General features: G+C 35.2%; 1 protein-coding gene across 3 annotated transcripts in view; it reads right to left on the bottom strand.

Annotated features, from left to right (window-relative positions):
- Stt3b (STT3 oligosaccharyltransferase complex catalytic subunit B) overlaps positions 1–20,131 on the bottom strand; it is a 92,980-nt gene that overhangs the window by 26,457 nt on the left and 46,392 nt on the right. For all 3 annotated transcript variants that reach the window (XM_020181733.2, XM_020181734.2, XM_074074051.1), the window contains 2 exons: positions 5,455–5,520; positions 2,636–2,735 (listed from right to left, as the gene is read on the bottom strand). In XM_020181733.2, the coding sequence (XP_020037322.1) occupies positions 2,636–2,735; positions 5,455–5,520 (166 nt within the window). The remainder of the gene's footprint in view (positions 1–2,635; positions 2,736–5,454; positions 5,521–20,131) is intronic.

Genomic DNA, 20,131 nt, shown 5'->3' with positions numbered 1-20,131 from the left:
CCGCCCCAACACTCATGCTGCGTCTATCCTACCACTATACACCCATATTACCTTCCATGGGCCTCCTTTTAAGCGTATGAACAAATTGACAGTTTTTTCTAGCTATGTTAACAACTAATTCTAAGGTCATGCGTAAAACACTTACTGAAGGGAGGGAAACAATTTTCATAATTATTTCACTAATTCATTCAAACTCCATTTAATTTGGTACTTTGAAAACAACCACAATTTTCGTTAGTATGATTCTAAGTTCTCCATCTATCAATCTAACTAAATATTTCTGCTTAAGGGAAGGAAAACTATAGACAAAGGACATTATATGTCAATATAAAAGGACAACTTTATATACACTTATGCTCCCATATTTTTTGGGAACATTAAGTTAGGACAAATCAAACTTGAATTGATGTAATTTGGATGAAGGAAGAAAAATGCTTGCTCTTATACCACCACTTTACATCCATTTAAAAATAAAAATTACTAAAGCAGAATAGAAACCACCAAATATTCTTAGTCACATAGGTTAGAATAAGAGAAAGCAAGCAAGGTAGAGAATCTGAATACTATTGGGATTATTTGAGACATTTGTTAACCTAATTCTACATACATATACATCCCTAAAGCATTTTATTTTTAATTCCTTCTGCAAAGGGGAAACATTCTCAAGAGCCAACCAAAGTAGTACTAATTGCATGCTTTTGTAGAGAAATCCTAGTCACCAAACACAAGGTCCTTCTTTTTAATTTCATCCTTCTATCCATTTCTCAACTCATCTTGGTGCTAACAAGCATGTGAAAACTAATTACTGGACATTGCATGTGTTCTAAACTTTTATGTAGAAAATACTCCCACTTGACCTCTTTAACAATGTATCTATCTGACTATTTCACACATCTCCTTTGGCTCCTCTTCTTTCTGCTTTTAGGTATTTCACAAGAGTGTCTCTCTATCTTTTCCCTACTTCATTCCCCCAACTATTAAATTTCTAGAACACCCAACTGTTTCACGTTAAACAAATTTATTTACTCCCTTATAACCATTTAACTTTTAAAAAATATTTTCTTGGGCTGGGTCATGGCTCAAATGGTAGTGTGCCAGCCTAGTAAGCAAATGGGCACTGCACTGAAACCCAGTATTGTAAAAATAAATAAATAAAATTATTTTTCTTTTACAATTTTTCCAAAACAAAAATCTGAGGACTATGCTTACTCTATCACTCTTTTTTTTCTGGATCTCAATTTCTGTTTATAGTATTTTCAGAATATATTTAACACTGTATATTTCAACCGTAAGGTTATTTATTTATACAGGAGACTTATTTATAACGGTTTTTAGCACGATGGGGTTTAAAGCCAGCATCTAAGCTCAGCCTTATGCTATCACTAGTTACATGATCTGGAACAATGATTACGTCTCCTCTTTTACCTCATCTGAAAAATGAGGACAAGAACAGTACCTAACCTCACACAGACGTTATGGAGATTAAATAAATTAAATACAGTATGTGGGGTATAAAATTTGGTGCACATTATTAAAGTGGTGATTGTCAGAAAATATGCTGAAATGTTTATGTCATTAATATACTATAAACTTTTTAGTTTATTTTTAGTATATTCATATATTATAAAATTCACCTTCTAAAAATATCTACCATTTAGTGGCTTAGTATATTGAAGGCTGTGCAACCATCATCAGCATCTAATTCCAGAACATTTTCCAACTCGAAGAAGAAAGAAACCCCCTCTATCTTTTAGCAATCACTTCCCTACACCCATCCATCATTCTCCTCCCCTCCTTCCCAAGTACGTGGCAACCACTTATCTATTTTCTATGTGTTCTATGTATTTGCCTATTTTGGACATTGCATATAAACAGAATCCCTTACTATGTAGTCTTTTGCACCTGGCTTTCATGTTCAGTTTAATGTTTACATTGTATTGTATATCTGTATTTCATTAGCTTTTACAGCTCAATAGTGTTTCATTATATAGATATACTCTACAGTTAAGTTTGTGAGGAGTTGCTAAGCTATTGATCTTTAAAAAGTGATCCTACTTAAGTTTCTTCCTATTACTATTTTCCCAACTGCAGTCTTAAAATTGGTTTCAGATCTCTCTTTGATTCATTGAATCCATAAAGTTCTCTCTATCAAGGAAAATAAGCTCTAAGGCAAGAGTCTATCTATCACTAAAGCACCTTAGTCAAATGGCTTATTTAAAGCCTAGAGTGAAAATAAAGATATTCCAGAGAAAACACTCAGCCTATTTGTACATTATACAAAAAAGGCCTCCAAGATTTTATTACTTATTTCAAAGATGTCAATCTCTTACAGTAAGTAAAACTAAATCTGCATATGAAAAATTTCCATGATAATATGTCCAATTCCTCAAATTATGATGAGCAAAAAGATCCAAGAAATATCAAACCCATATTAATTTCTATAGAAACAAAAATCCACCAAGTTAAAGTTGTAACAATGTTCTTATATAAAAATCCTTGACCCTTCTCATTAATGCAAACAGCAAAATGAATATAGAATTATTTTTACCTTTTCACGGGTAACACCGACCAAAGAGAAACATCTGTTCAAAAATAAGAACGAATATGATATAGGTTTCAAACTCAAATCACCTACCTATGTAGACTCTTTTGCTGTATCTCTGCATCAGTAACAGCACAAATACGTGCAGTGGAATAAGGTTGATGATAAACACATAACCACCCCAAGCAGAGACCTATGAAAAAACAAATACTAAGACAAATGATTTACTTTTTAAAACAGGTACCTACCATTTGTCATGACTATACAATGAGCAAATATAAAACACTAGAAATGTTAGCAATTTTTAAGATACTTAAATATGGATTTATAACTTATACATAACCCATTTCTCCTTATTTTTATTAATGATTAAAATAGCATGAGCCCATGAAGCCAATGTTTTTCTAAATGTATTGGAGAAATGTTCAAATTAGATTTAACAGGAAAGCTGAGAATATTAAAAATCTGTGAATTGACAACAGACTGTCATGGAGACAATGAGGTATAGAATATAGATCATAAATTTTTAGAATAAAAAACAAGCTTTTACTTCACATGTTTTTGATGATATATTTATTGCAAGAAAGTTCACTGAGAATACGAACAATTAATGCTGGCTTGTCACCAATTCACTAAAAGGAATATTCAGATGATCTGGCTGTTTGAGATTCTTAAAAGTGCTAGTTGGATACAAGTTTTTTCTCCCATAGATTATGAAGAAAGATCTCATTTTAATGTTTATTGTTACTAAATACACCATTTAGTAACAATAATGGAAATTGTGATATAAATTAATAAATATCCTTTAAAAATGTTCATTCTCAAGTAATAGAATATATTAATTTTTTGGTATATTCAGTAACAGGCAATAAACTCCTATCAAGATTCAAGTTCTTGGATGTGCTCTTATAATTAAAAGCTTAAAAAAAAATCATTGGTATCAACAGTCACCTTAGAGGATACATGTTGGGTTGAGTGTGTGACTCAAGTGGTAGAGCACCTAACTAGCAAGCACAAGGTCTTGAGTTCAAACCCTAGTACCATCAAAAAAAAAAAAAAAAAAATCTGAACCCCTTAAGGAAGTGACATTAGTTTACAATGTATATGAAATTACTACTTTAATCATGTGCTATTTTTCACCAAAAAAAATGAACTACTCTGATTAAGTTCCACTGTAGTTACTTCAAAAATTTAAGTCAAGGGACTGGAGGTGTGGCTCAAGCAGAAGAGCATCTGCTTTGCAAGTTTGAAGCCTTGAGATCAAACCCCAGTCCCTCAAAAAGAAGAAAAGTTTAAGTCTAAACTTAAAAGGGAACAGGTCTGCTACTATTGAGTACGACTGATGCACATATTTATTCTGTGACATTTCTTTTAAGAATTTCCTAAAGTAACTATTATACAGGCTGTGGGGTAATAAAAAAAGAGGCAAAAGAATGAAAATGTAATATTTAACCCTGATCTTAAGAAATCTGTTTTTAAATTATGTAGGCAGTTTATAGGTTAACAGAGTATTTGACATTATTTAGGTAATGACTCTAAGGAATTACTAGAATTTTGGAAATGCAGCGTAATATCAATATGCTACCTTATCTACTTTATCCACTTAAAAACACAGAAAAACTAAAAGCAATTTGAATGTGAATCTGATATCTTAAAAAGTACTCGCTGACTTTATGAATAATCTTTCACCACAAGGCTTTATTTATTCTCTGGCCCATACAAATTCACCTTAAGAATTTCTTGTTTTCATTTACTTTAAGGAATGAAAAGAAAACATAATAGGCCAAAAGGATATTCTTTCTACAATGTTTTCTTTTCATTCCTTCTGTCTTTTTGGGGTGGGAGCTGAGGATTAAACTCAGGGCCTCAAATTTGCTAGGCAGGTATACTCTAGCACTTGAGCCATGCATACCACCAGGCTTTTTTCCTTCAGGTCCCCCCCTGCATCCTCCCTCTTCCCCACTGTCTCCTGCTTTTGCTCAGGCTGGCCTTGGACAGCAATCTTCCTACCTCAGGCATGCCCCACCACGTCCACTTAATCTTCACCTGGAATATCTTGTCGACTAAGTCATCTAAATGTTTTCAATTCTCTTCTCTAGGTCAACTTACTAAATTGAATGGGTAGGGACTGTTAAAAACTGATTATTTTACAATTAAGCAGTTAGTTAATTCCAATATGGGAAAACTAACTTTTAGTTCATTAAAAATTATTAAATTGGTTGCTGGTGCCTTACTCCTCTAATCCTAGCTACTCGGGAGGCTGAGATAAGAAGGACTAAGGTTAGAGGTCAGCCTGGGGAAATAGTTTGTGAGATCCCCTCATCTTCAAAATAACCAGAGCAAAATGAACTGGAGGTGTGGCTCAAGCAGTAGAGTGCTTGCTTTGGAAGTACAAAGCCCCAAGGTTCCAACCCCAGTCCCACCCCTGCCAAAAAACCTAAGTGTTAAACAAAAGCTTATTTCATCTAAACAGTTTCATGTTCAATAATTGATAGGCAGAATTTCCTGTTCCCTTAGCATTGGTAATCTAACTTGGAAGACATTTTACTTGTCAATGTAATTGATAAAATAAAGCTAAAACAATAAAAAATATTTACAACTTAAAGTCAAAATATCACTAAAAACTTAAAATCTTTTTGAAATTATACTTTTGCAAAATACATTTTGTTTCACTTGCTATAAATAGTTTATTTGAGTGATCAAGTATCTGCCCTATTCAGGATCTCAGACCAGAGGTAAGAGAAGAGGATGATAGCAATGAAAGAACACATTAAACAAAATCAGAATCCTAAAGACTTCAGGAGGGAGGAAGTGGAAAACTAGTCATGGATAAGAACAGAACAAGAAGAGGAATTGTTCTGATAGCCCAAAGACCTGTTAGAGCTCATGTAGTTTCAAATATGAAATCTTACCATGTAGAAATATGATAAACAGCAGCACATTGTCCAAAAAACTGACCCAGTTTTCACAGATTTCACCTAAAAAACAAATGAGCAAATCTTGTAAGTGTTTATAAAGCTCCTGCTGACTTAAAAACAGGTAAGAGTTTATGATTTAAAAATAGTAAGTGTTCAGTATTTTTTAATATAAATATTCAAGGCTATAGAAAAGGACTGAGGTTATTCAGATATCCAGATTGACCTGATACCTACATATGTAACACCGAACAACAGTCAGACATTAAGAGACTTTTTTTGTTACATAGTTTTCAGTGAAAAGCATCATCTTAAAAGGACCAAATCATATTTCTCTACTTTCTACCTTAAATGGTTAATATCAACAAATTGGGGCCATAAAGAATAAATTTGTTCAATAAATCTACATTTCTTTCCTGTATGAGTGCATACAAATTCTACAATGTGGGGGTTTCATTGTGATACATACTTTGATCATATTCACCCCCTCTATTACTTTTTACTCCCCTACCCCCATCCCCCTTTGTGAAATTTTTCGTGCAATTTTTTTGGGGGGGCAGGGATTGGACTAGGGTTTAAACTCAGTGCTTCACACTTGCAAAGTAGGTACTCTCCCACTTGAGCCACAACTCTAGTCCATTTTGCTTTGATTATTTTGGAGATGGGAGTCTCATGAACTATTTTCCAAAGCTGGTCTCAAACCTCAATCCTCCTAATCTCAGCTTCCTAAATAGCTAGGATTACAGGCATGAGCCACCAGTGCCTGGTTAGCTTGCCATTTTTAAAAAATGGTTTACATTATGACCTTTTCATACATACATACAAATGTACTTTAGTCATACTCTCCCCGCTTTTCCTCCTGTTTTCCCCAAAGAGTCCCCCCCACACATTTTGTTTATATCCCATTTTTTTCTTTAGATCAAGCTTCTGCATATGAGAAAACAAGCAGTGGACTTAATTTTGGTTTTCTTTATGGCTGAATACTCCATTTTGTATATATGCCACATTTTCTTTTCTTTATCCACTCATCTGTTGATGAATACCTAGGCTGATTCTATAACTTGGCTATTGTGATAAATCTACATTTTCATATGGTTTGATTTGTTTAGACCTAACACCTTAATCTATGTTCATTTGAATATATAGTCACACATATGTCTCACATACATAGCATTCTGAGCATCTACTTTGGAAACTTTATCGAAACCATGATTGACACCCAAAAATTTATATTCCTAAAATATCTTCCAGAAGGCCTGATTATATTTAAGTAAATAAATATACTCTGAACTAGAAAGACAATTTGCAATAGTTCAAAAATTTGACAAATCTGTCTTTAAAAGCAACTAATCAAGGTAGTAATTTCCAAATATGAGTTCAGTTGCTCCTCTGAAAAAGCAAAGCATTATTACATTCAGAAAACTAAATTTAAATTTCAGAAACGCAAGATCTAAATAAGCAAAACGTCAACTTTAAGATGAGTAAGAGAGTACTCTTTAAAAAAATGAGAGAACAAGTCCCATTACAAGTAATTCTGCAGTGCAAGTGCAAGAGTTTATCTTACAGGAGTCAGCTCACATCTACAAGCCCAGCTCCTGGGTAGCATCACAGTTCCAAGTCAGCCCAGCCTAGGCAAAAAGTTTTTGAACTCTCATCTTAACCAATAAAAGCTGGGCATGGCAGTATGTGTTTGCCATCCCAGCTATGCAAGAAGCCTAAAACAGGAAGATTACAGTCCAGGCCAACCTGGGCACAAACACGAGACCCTATCCTAAAAATAACTAAAGCAACAAAGGCATAGCTCAAGTGGTAGAGCACTTGCAGCAAGCAAAGGCTCTGAATCCAGCCCTCAGCACAAAAGAGAGTATGTCTTTTATCTTTTTGTCCTGTTCAGCAAGTTAAAACTTAAGTGTTCTACGGAGTTAATGTCCAAGAACTCTTTACTTTTAAAATGGATCTCTACTAATGCTTTGTAACAAACTACAGATGACATCCAAACTTTGATGGAAAAAAAGTGTAAAAAAAAAGAATACATAGGAAGGAAGGGAGGGAGGAAGAAAAAATCATTTCTAGCTTATATAACAATGTGAATGGGGAAGAAAGTATATTAAAACGTTGAAAATTTAAAAAGCAGTAAAATGTCCTTTGGCAGATTTGAGATTACTGATACCTAATCCCTAACAACAGTGTTTTCAGAGGATGAGAGGGGCGAGAAACCAAGAAAGAATCCCAAGGTCAGGGAATCCAAGGACAAAAGGCTACTCTAGCAATAAAACAAAATGGCGTCAACAAAGCAGAACTTGGAAGGTAAAAAGGATAGGCTTTTTTGTCAGGGAAGTTTGCAAATGACCATTCTGTCCTTTATATTTTCATATCAGTTATGTTACTGTCTATTAGCTCTGAAAGTACCCTTCAAGATATGTGATACACAACAGGATTACCTTAAGTATTTCCCTTGTTTCCACTCTTTTTGAACCCAGGATCTTGCACTTGCCAGGCATATGCTCTACAATTGAGCCATAACCACCAGCCCTTTTCACTTTAGTTATCACATTTACCAACCAGCCTGGACCTTGATCCTCTTATTTATGCTTCTCATGAATCTGGGAGGAAAGAGGTGCACATTCACACCCAGTTTTTTGTTAACTGAGATGTAGTCTCATGAACTTTTTGAGTGGGATGGCCTTGAATCACTATCCTCCTGACCTCTGCTTCTTAAGTGGCTAGCATTATAGGTGCGAGCCATCATACCACCTAGTATCTCTTCTTTAAAGTAAGTGTAAGTTCTCTCAGTAGAGGATACTACAAAAAAATACTATAGGATGAGAGGCTCCCTCCTATCACTTCAAGTGTAGGTTGGGGGTGTCACCATGCGTGACAGCCATCTGGTGGAGCAAACACCAGTCATAGACCCAGTACAGAGTTCTGACTGTGCAGCCATGATCTGGTAATGACCAGAACTCCCAACCACACTGAAAGCCTCCTGCCCTCACCTGAAACCCAGATGCCCACTGCCCCCACAAGCTACCAGTTTCCTGCCCCTCATCTGCCTACTACACTACAGAGGGAGGTTTATTGCTTCATTCAGCAGCTCCTAATCAGTTCTAGCTTGGCCAAACCACTGAACTTCTTTGCTGTCAATGGGCTGAAACATACCCTATCCAAAAATGTCACTGCACTTTCCAAGTTTGTCCTTCCTTGTGCATTCTCCCTTAGCTCTAGAATACCACATAAGAGTTTCCTTTTTATTTTACTCTTATGATAGTTTTTCTTTGCATAAAAATTTCCCTTACTTAACATACTATGACTATTTCTTTCTCCTGACCAAAAACACAGATTAATTCATAAAAAACTTTGCTAGGCTATGTTACACACAATTACTATTAAATCCTGACCCAACTATGGAGAAGAGAGAGAAAAGCAGGAACTTTAGTCAAAGCACAACATGACAGACACCACATGGTGAACACAGGCACTGACTGCCAAAATGTTATTATAGATTCTGAATGTCAAAGGCAAGAAAAGCTTTGACTGGGTTTAAATTTTAAGAAACTTTACCGACATGGCAAGATTTGTGTAGAATTCTGTAGGCAAAGAGGTAGGAAGGATGCAGCAAGGCATCCAATCAACCATTCATAGTGGGTCTAGTAGCAGGCACACAGATGAAAGAGGTAGAAAGAAAACGGTATTTAAAAATATAAACCCACAAAAGGCTCACTATCTAGAGGAGGTAAATAGAAAAGTAATCAGTATACCATATTTCAGAGATGGTAGGATGTTGGGGGGGTGGGGGGGAGCCTATGTTTCAGAATTGATGAAAGATAGAATACATCAAATGTTTTACCATAGATGGACAGTATGAACTAAGTTCTATGAAAACAGAAATCAGAGTAACAAAAACTACCTAAAAGAATGGCCAAAGTTTCAAAGAGGCAATCCCTGAAGGATTATAATGGGGAGAGAGCAATCGATGAAAGGAAAAATCACCGCATGCAAAAGCAGAGAATAGCACCTCAACTATTTAAAAGAAACTGGAAAGATTTTAGGAGATAATGATCAAGAGACAGGATGAGAATTAGTATACCATGCTCAGGATTTGGTCTTCCATTACAGGTAATGAGTCCTGTAATAGAGGCTTTGAAATAGGAAAGTAGCACATTCAGATAGTAGCACATTCTACTATTTTGAAGCTGTGTTCAAGGACCAAATTAATATTTTTTGGTGAGCTACTAGATTTGGAGATATTAAAGAAAAAGAAATAAAGAGGAAAACTAGTTTTTGGGTTGTAGTACTAGTCATGAATGGCAAAGAAGAAGAGGAAGGCCAACAGATGGCTGATGTGAATTTTTTTTTTTTTTTTTACAGCACTCATGCTTGAATTCAGGGCCTCATGCTTGCTAGGCAGGCACTCTTAGACACTTGAGCCACTTTGTCAGGCCTTTTTTGTGATTTTTTTTTTTTTCATATGGGTCTTGTGAACTATTTGCCTGGGGCTAGCTTTGAACCTTGATCCTCCTGATCTCTGCCTCCTGAGTAGCTAGGTGCCTACTGAGTCTTAGGTACCCGGATGGGTAGACGGTTTTTTGACATATCACATGTAAATTCCTAAAGGAAATGATGTGGCAAGGTTCATCAAAACCTTTCTCTGTGTAAGTCTAATCACCTCATCTTTTCTAAACTTCCATATTTTAACCAGTAAATTGTCTCTTTCTTTATGAAGTTGTAAAGATTATGTTAAAAAAGCATATAAAAAGCATTATTCCCTGTGTATAGAACCCAAAAGATATTCAAACATTTGACCCCCTCTTATTTTCCTCCAGACATTTTGGAGAAAATACAGAGCTGAAAACCAGGTTTGAACAAAAATAGAGGAGGTGCCAAGTTTGGTAATCAAAAAGTAAAAAAAAGTAAGCTGCAATAAGATTGAGAAAATTTAAAGCAAAGCTAATTAGCTTATGCCAGTGTTTAATTCTGTTACTATATTATGAATAAGTTTATTACCTTAATTCTCAGCTACAGGCTATTAAATGTAATTTATTCAGTTAATAAATATAAAATCTTTTCTCCCAAAGTCAGTTGAAACAGAACCATTTACTAAATGAAAACTTAAAAAGATGATTGCCATCAAAGACAATTCTACTTACAGAGATACAAAGTTTAGAAATTCCTCATAAGAGAGAAGGGGAGAGAAGGAACAGGAACAAGACAGTCTAAAACAAATACTTCAGAGCACTTGAAATCAATCAAATGTAGACATATAAATTGAGAACTGGGGTCTTCTTGCCTAAGGTTGCCCAAAGCATTCCCCTCACCACCCAGCTTGGATGGCAAAATTGGTAATTTAATCAATCTGAGACTGAGTAAGAAAACCAGCTGCTTTGTTGACCAAGGAGGACTTCATGTAAGGTTGGGGGAGAATGAAAAACAATAGCTGTTCCAGCTAAAAGTAATACTCAGGAACAAACAGGGAAATCCCCAACTCTGGTAGCCCAAAGCTCTAAGAATGGTTACCACAGCAGACTAGTCACTAATCAATGAGATGATCCTGGAAATGAGAAATTCATTAAAAAAAAAATCTGCAATAAGATCTTTACTCATCTCTACTAACTGAGAAACTACACATGCTTAGAGAAGACTTGAGAAAATCAACTAAAAGTCGAGGGAGATTGAGAACTGGCTGCAACTTTGAATGTGCTCATCTCTTATAAATAGGTAGATCAACAGAGAATAGATACCATATAGGCCCATGTGCTGAAATACAAACTTTGCCCAAATCTTTGGCTGACATATAATCTACACAGTCACAGGGGTGACCTTTAGGAACAATTCAAGTTAAAATATAAAAAATAAATTAAAATGACAGTACAGCTGGAAAGTCAGTCAATGGCTCAACTGGTAGTGTCTGCCTAGCAAATGCAGGCTCTGAGTGCAGAATCCAGTACTGCTTCCCCCTAAAAAAGACAGCAGACACATCAATGGAATAAACCATTGGGAGAGATAGATTTTGCAGTTTAAGTCCAGGTAAATTACTAAAACAAACCAACATTTCTCAGAAAAAATGGAACAGAATCCAAAGCTACATATCTAAAATGTCTACCTTCAATCAAAAATTGTAAGACATGCGAAGAAATGGGAAAGCATGACTCATATTTGGAGGGTAAATAGCAGAAACTCTGAATGGATCCAAGTGTTGGATTTAGAGGACAAAAACTGCAATTAGGTATTATATATTAATAAAGTACCATGTTGGAAAAATATGCTATCATGACAGGGAATTTCAGTAACAATGTATATATACCTATATTCTTACATACATGTGAAAACTCAGAATCAACTAGAAGTTTTAGAGATGAATAGCACAAAAAAGTAATGAAAACTTCATTACCTAGGCTTAAAAGCAAATTGAGATGGGAGAATAATCAGTGAACATGAACATTGATTGGTCAATAGAAATTATCCAATTCAAAGAACACAGAAAAACAAGTAGTAGAAAAAGGACAGGTATGAAGAAAAATATTAAAACAATTAAACATTAATCTACAGGCCCATGAAACTACCAACTATAATAAATATAAAGAGAACCACACCTACACATACTGCCTCTTGTTAATTTTTACAGTATGTTGGGCTGGGGATGTAGCTCAATGGTAGAGTACTTGCCCAGCAAGCATGAAACCCTAGGTTCAATCACCAGCAACACCAAAAAACAGCCAAACAAACAAAAAACCCTACAGAAACATGTTAACTATAATCTGGACTATTAGGCTGATAACACAAATTGATATAACATATATGATAACAGCACAGGATAGGCAAGAAACAATGGAATTGTATTGGAGCAAGGCTGACACATTTTACCAGAATTATGCTAGCATTAACCTGAAGAGACTACAATAAATTGAAGATGTGATGTGTATTCTCTGTATCAACCACAGGTAAGAATAAAGCTAAATATTCACAGCAATTAAAGTGGCATACTTAAAAATGTGTTTTAGTAGAACAATAAATGACACATGCAAATCAAGTCATAGAAAAATTACATTAAGTGTAAATGAACTAATAAACACTCTAAGGGCAGAGATGGTCAGAATGGATAAAAAGGAAAGATACAACTACATGCACTCTATGAAACCTTTTATTTCAGAGCTAGAAACAGTTTGAATTTAAGGAATGGAAGATAAAGCATGGAGAGGAATCATATGACAGAGTAGCAAATCATTATCAGAACAGATTTTCAAGATAAGGAATATTTCTAGAGACAACTATTTAACTATAATAAAAGGAAAATAGAAAAAATTTAAATTTATAGGAACCTAATACAGATCCCAAAAATACAAAGCAGAAACTATCAATACTAGTAAGAAGCAGACAATATATTTATGGTTGAAGATTTCAGTAACTTCATCTCAGAACCTGAAAGAAAATAACCAATATTGTATATAGAAGACTGACAACATTATCAACCAACCTAACCATTAATTTAGAATAATTAATCCCCAAACAGCAGAATATATATTCATTTCAAGCATACATGGATCAGTCTCCAGGACAGATCAAACACTAGCCAAGGGTTCAGCAATCTTTTTCTGAACAGGCAAGACTGTTAAGCACACTCAGGAGCCACATCTTTCACAACTACTCAATTCTGCTATTGCAGTGACATCCAAGAAATTGATGAAAGCAAAAGTTAGGTAAAGTTTAGACTAATCAAGAGAAAAGATACAAATTACCAATACCAGGATTAAGAGACATTATTACAGAGTATACAAAAATTTAAAAGAATGATAAAAATAGTTATGAATAATTTGTGCTAACAAGCCAGACCATTTAGATGAAACAGAAAAATTTCAAAACAGATACACATTTACCAAATTACTCATGAAGCAAGAAAAACCAAATCAGAACTGTCATGAAAAAAAAAATGAATTAGTGAGCTAGGGATGTAGCTCAGTGGTAGAATACTTGGCTAGCATGCACAAAGCCCTGGGTTCAATTCCCAGCACTGAAAAAAAAAAAAAAAAAGGAATTAGTAACTAAAAATCTTCTTCCTAGGTCTACTGGTGAATTCAATGTAAAGTCAGAAACAATACCAATCCCATAAAACCTCTTTCAGAAAACATTACCCTAATTTATTTTAGGAGCTTTGCTAAACCCTGAAACCAAAGTTAGACAAAGACATGATGAGAAAAGTACAAGCCAATATCCCTCATCAATATAGCTGCAAAACTTCTTAACATTTGAAAACAAATTAATACAGTAACTCCCTAGTTGGGCTAATTCCAAAAATTAAGGGAACATTTGGCAATGTCTAGAGACAGCTTTGTTTGTCATAACCAGAGGTTAGAGACAGTGCTACTGGCGTCTACTGTGTAGAGGTAATGCTTCTATAAACATCCTACTATACACAAGACATCACATACAACACAAAGGATTACCTGGCCCAAAATGTTAATGAGCAAACATGAATATAAGAAAAGACAAAACCATAAGTTCACCTCAAAGACACAGAAAAAAAAGCTGACAAAACCAAACACCCATTTAATTACTAAAAAAACTCTTAAAATGAAAAACTTTGTTAAACTGTGAAAAAGAATATTTACCAGAAAAACAAAAAAACTACAGCTATATAATACTTAATGGTGAAAGCCTGAAGGCTTTCCACTTAAAATCAAAACAAGAGAAGGCTGTTCATTCTCATTACTTCTTTTCAACATTGTGTTAGAGGTTCTAAGTCAGTACAATTGGCAAAAATTACCGTACACATTGGAAAAGATATGGCAAAACTCTCCTCTTTGTTTTTGCAAATAACAAGATCTTGTATTTATAAAATCCTAAGAAATCTAAAAGCAAACCAAAAAGCAAATTTAATATGCAAACTTATCATCACAGGATATATGACCAACATATAAAAATCCACAGAACATTCCCATTTAAAAACGTACTATGAAGCTATAGTAATCAAGACAGTAAGCCAATGAGGGAAGTATCATAGATATTCATAGATAAGTTAACAGAACAGAACCCAGGAATAAATCCATAATGTTTTCTCTGAGATCAGAATAAAGCCAGAATGTTCTCTCTCGCCACTCTCATTTCTACACAGTACTGGAAGTTCTAGTAAATGCAATAAAACAAGAAAAGGAAACAAAAGAGATGTGGACTGGTAAGGAAAACGTAGGGCTTTTTCTTTTCTTTCTTTTTGCATGATATGACTGCCTATATAGAAAATCCCAAAGAATCAAAAAAAAAAAAAAAAAACACTACTGATGACATTGCAAGACACAGGTTTACTTACTTTTACTTCTATATACCAGCAATTAACTGGAATGTACAATTAAAAACACAACATTATTTCAAACACAGTATATATTAGCACACACACAAAAGAAATTTTTAGGGATAACTCTAACAGAATATGTGTTAAGTACATATGCAGTAAACTACCAAACTGATGAAAGAAATCAAAGACCTAAATAAATGGAGAGAGGCCAGGCATAAGGATCCCAGTGCAGGCCTACAGCAAAAAAACTAGATAACCCTACCTGAAGAAAAAGCAAAAGGAGCTGGGACACAGCTCCAGTGGTAAAATGCTCGCTCACCTAGCAAGCATGAAGCCCTGAGAGCAAACCAGTACCACCACAATATAAATAAAAAACATAAGTAAATAAATAAATACATGGAGAGATCCATGTTAATAATATAAAGAATCAATACTTACAAATATTTTGGGTTAAAAAAACAAATTAATTTGAAAGTTTATATGGAAAGGCAAAAGACCCAGAATGGGCAACATAATTATTGAAAAAAAAAGGACAAAAACCACAGAAATGATACTGCTTAATTTAAAGACTTATGTCGTATTGTGAACGAACAAACAGATCAATGGAACAGAACAGAGCTCAAAAACAGATCCACACAAATACAAAGTGATCTTCCACGAAGGAACAAAGGTAATTCCATGAACAAACATGTGCCCATCTCTTACTATGTCCCCACAATCCCATATCTTTAATGGATATTAGCTATTTAAATCATATGAATATCTATTATTATTACTTCTATTTTACAGCTGATGAAATAGGCACAGGGCAGGAGTGATAGAGCTGGAAATCAAACAAAGAGTAAGCCAAATCATGGCGGTTTGTTTGCAGACTGACTGTACTCTTAGTATCCTTTGATCCAGAAGAAGAAAAAATATTAGAATCTCCGTGGAACACAAATCTATAGGTGTATTCAAAAATGTAATTGTCAATAATAGCTAATAGAAATAATGCTTTCAAAAACAAAGATGCTATAACTCACAGTGCTTTATCTTATACTCTACCTCACTAGTAGAATACTTGTATTGAAAATACATTTTAGAGATTATAAAATGTTTTCAGCTTTATAATCTCTTTTGGACTACAAACAACATTATAGGGTAATTAGAACTGTTTTTTCACTTTCAAGTTTGAATAAACTTTATTTAAACTTTCAAGTTTCAATAATCATAAAATTATTATAAACATTTTCTATAACTTAGTAGCCAAAACATTTTCCATATTTACTTAGGAGGAAAATGAATGACATTCGAAAGTGTCACAGCTTTCCAAGAATCAAAATAACTTTATGTAAGAATTCAAACACAAGTCTTCTAATTTCAAATACCAGAGCTCCTTCCACTTTAAACCAAATTTATTTTATAATGTTTTGTTTTTAAAATGAGGTTGAAGAAAATCAGTAGCTTAGCTGAGCACCACTGGCTCATGCCTGTAATCCCTAGCTACTTGGGAGACAGATTGGAAAGATCAAGGTTCGAAGCCAGAGTGGGAGAACAGTTCATGAGACCCCCATCTCCAAAATAACCAGAGGAAAATGGACTATAGGTGTGGCTCAAACTGTAGAGTACCTGCTTTGCAAGTACAAATCCTTGAGTTCAAACCCCAGTGCCATAAGGGCGGGGGGGGGGGGGGGGCCGAGAAAGAAAATCAGTAGCTTTTATACACCAGTAACAAACATGCCGAGCAAGAAATCAGGAAAACAATCCCATTCACAACAGCCTCCAAAAGCAGGGAGTGGGGGGATACAGGACCCACCCTAAAGAATAAACCTAACTAGAGGTGAAAGATCTCTATGATAAAAACTATAAGACACTCAAGAAAAAAAATGAAAACACTAGAATATGGAAAGAGCTCCCATGTTCATGGATCAGCAAAATTAATATTCTGAAAATGGCCCTGGCTGAAAGTGATCTATAGATTTAGTGCAATCCCTACCAAAATTCCAGTGACATTCCTCAAATAGGAAAAAATCCTAAAATTCATATGGACGTATAGAAGACCCCAGATAGCCAAAGCAATTCTGAGCAAAAAGAGCAGTGCGGAGATATCACAAATTATACTAGAGTCACAGTTTAATGGCTAACACAACACCACAGTACGGTACTAACACAACAAAAGATACACAGGACAATACAATAAAAGAGAGGACCCTGAAATAAGCATACACAGCTACAGCCATCTGATTCTTGACACCAGGGCCAAAAACATATCTTGGGAGAAAAGAGTTCCTTTTAAAATGGTGCTGAATATCCATATTATAAGACCGAAACGAGATCCCTATCTTTTACCCTGCACAAAAATCAATTAAAACGGGTTAAACCTTAATGTAAGACATGCAACTCTGAAATTACTAGAGGAAAACATCTGTGTAGGCAGTAAATTTCTGAACAGGACTCCAATAGCTCAGGAAATAACAGCAAGAATCAACAAATGGAATGCATGAAATTTTAAAACTTTTATATAGCAAATGAAATAATTACCAGAGTAAAGAAACAACCCATAGAATGGGAGAGTCTTGGCCAGCAATTCATGGGGTAATTCTGCAGAATATATAAAAAACTCAAAAAACTAAACACCAAAACAACAATAATCTTATCAGTAAATGGGCAAATGAAACTGAACAGTCTTCAGAAGAAGTACAAATGGTCAATATATACATGAAAAAATGTTCAACATCTTTAGCCAGTAGGGAAATCAGGCACGGTGGCACATGTATAATCATAGCTACTCATGAGGTGTATATAGAAGAATGACAGTTTGAGCGCAGCCCAGGCAGAGTTAAAACAAACCCTATTTCAAAAAACAGGCTAAGCATGGTGGTACAATGCCTGTAATCCCCGCACTAGGGAGGCTAAAGCAGAGGATAGTGAGTTTCAGGTCAGCCTGGGCTACACACTAAGACCCTATCTCAAAAACACCAAAAACCAAAAATTTAAAACTAAATGATCCAGCTATATCACTCCTGGGTATATACACAAAGGAATCTAAGTCACCATACAACAGACACACCTACATACTATATTTACAGCTGGTACTATTCATAAGAGCAAAGTTACAGACTCAGCCTAGGTATGAACTCATCAAAGGATGAATGGATAAAGAAAATATAGGGACCATGTGGGAGTGTGTGTGGCTCAATTGGTAGAGAGCCTGGCTAAAAAGCATGAAGCCTTGAGTTGAATCCCCAGTACTGCCAAAACGGAAGGAAATGTGGTATATATACACGATGGAGTATTTTTCAGCCACAAAGAAGAATGAAATCATGTTGTTTGCAAGAAAATAGAAAGAACTGCAGAGATCATGTTACGCAAAATAAGCCTGACTCAGAAAGACCCTTATCATGTTTTCTCTCATATGCACAGTCTTAAGTGAAAAAAATGAGAGGATAATAGGGTATAGAGAATATGATTAAAGCATATTAACATGCATAGATGATAAAATATCATGATGAAATCCATTTTTACACCACTAATATTCACTAAAAATAACTGTTACAAAACAAAATCCTATGCTCAAGCATGTTGATGCTTAACACCCCAGCCCCTATTAGTGGCAGACAAAATCCAGACCTTTCCCTTAGAGCAGAAATTCCACATGGGGTTGTCAGAAACATGTGCACCCCGGAGGCAGATACAATGTCTCTATCTGTAAACTAGGATTTGACCATCCTTAAAGAAATTAGTTCTGTTTTTGGCTTCTCAAAAGGAGTCTAATCTCTAGCTAAAAGCAGCAGATTGAAATCTACCTGGATGACCTAACCTAGATCATGCCATCTGATTTCTTGGGGCTCAGTTTTCTAGCCTAAAATATTGGTTTATTGAGTTAGATAATATTTAATAGTGTTTCCTATATTTCACTTTTAAAATTGGTTGCTACAATCAAAAGCAACTGCATTTTTGTTCTGAATGTTAAATATTTAAGCAAATTAAGGAGAAACCGAAATGTAATTAATTCATTGAGCAACTTGGTGTTGAGTCAAATGTAATGGACATGAAAAATGCCTTTTCATTAGTGTCCTCTGGCTTCACTGGTTCAAGAATTCTGGCTGACTAATATTTAACCTCTCTCCTCCTATGCTATTAATCTCAATCTTTACCTCTCTCCCTTCATTATCCAAACATATCAAGTGTACTTCTTCAGTCCCTCAATCACCTTAAAACAGTATATCCGAAGATTTTATTTATTTATTTTTGGCAGTACGGAGGTTTGAACTCAGAGCCAGGAACTTAGTAGACAGGCACTCTACCACTTGAGCCATGCCCCTACTAGCCCTTTTTGCTAGTTACTTTTCAAGTAGGGTCTTGTGTTATCTGCTTGTGCTGCCCTAGACCACAATCCTACTTACACCCCCCCACACACAGACACATACAGGCATATACTACCACACCCAGCTTTTTTTGTCAAGATGGAGGTCTCACTAACCTTTTGCCGAGCTTGGCCTTGAACTGTGATCCTCCTGACCTATGCCTTCTAAATAGATGGGAATATAGGCATAAGCCACTATGCCTGGCTTTAAAGATCTTTTTTTAATTCTTATTTTCTATCTGTAGCATTTAACGTGGTTGCCCACTCCTTCGTTTCATCTGTGTCCTTCAGCTTCCTAATTACTTCTTTTATTCCTATCACCATTGCTCCTCTGGCCCTCAGGGCTTTCTTGACATTGCTGGAGAGCCCCAGGAATCTATAGAACTTTCATCTTCTCACTAAGTAATTACCTGATTTACGTCATATATCCCAGAAGGGGGGAAAAAAATCCCCCAGGTCCTAAGTGAGAATGCTTCATCATTCTGTCACTCTAATTCTTCAAAGCAATATATTCATAATTTCTACTATCAGTTTATCAACTCCACTTCTCCCCATATTACTAACATACAAGATAGCACCTGCTCCATACTGTGCTCTATGAAAGCTTCTGTTGAATTAATAAAACAATACTACACCACTTAAAAAATAACAATGTAATGAACAAGCCGATCCTAAGATTAATATGGAAATGGAAGGACTTCAAATAGTCTAAACAATCTTGAAATAAAATGAAGCTGAAAGACTTATATGTCAAAGTAGTTTCAAAAACTCACAGTAACCAAACTGTGTGGTATGGGCATAAAGACATATACAGCAACTGGAGTAGAATGAAATAGAATTTAGCCTGGTATTGGTGAACCACATCTATAATCTTACCTACTCTAGAGGCTGAGACTGGAAGAACACAGTTCAAGGCCAGCTTGGGCAAAAAAAAGAAAATCACAAGACCCTGTTCTCAACAGAAAAAGCTGAATGTTATAGTATGTGCCTGTCATCCCAGCCTCTGCTGGAAGCATAAATAGGATTGCAGTCCAGGCTGGCCTGGGTCA

Source organism: Castor canadensis, chromosome 5 (assembly GCF_047511655.1).
Source record: "Castor canadensis chromosome 5, mCasCan1.hap1v2, whole genome shotgun sequence".
NCBI classification, from domain to species: domain Eukaryota; kingdom Metazoa; phylum Chordata; class Mammalia; order Rodentia; family Castoridae; genus Castor; species Castor canadensis.
Note: the sequence above shows the minus strand (reverse complement) of the source record. Positions and strands in the feature narration are given on the sequence as shown.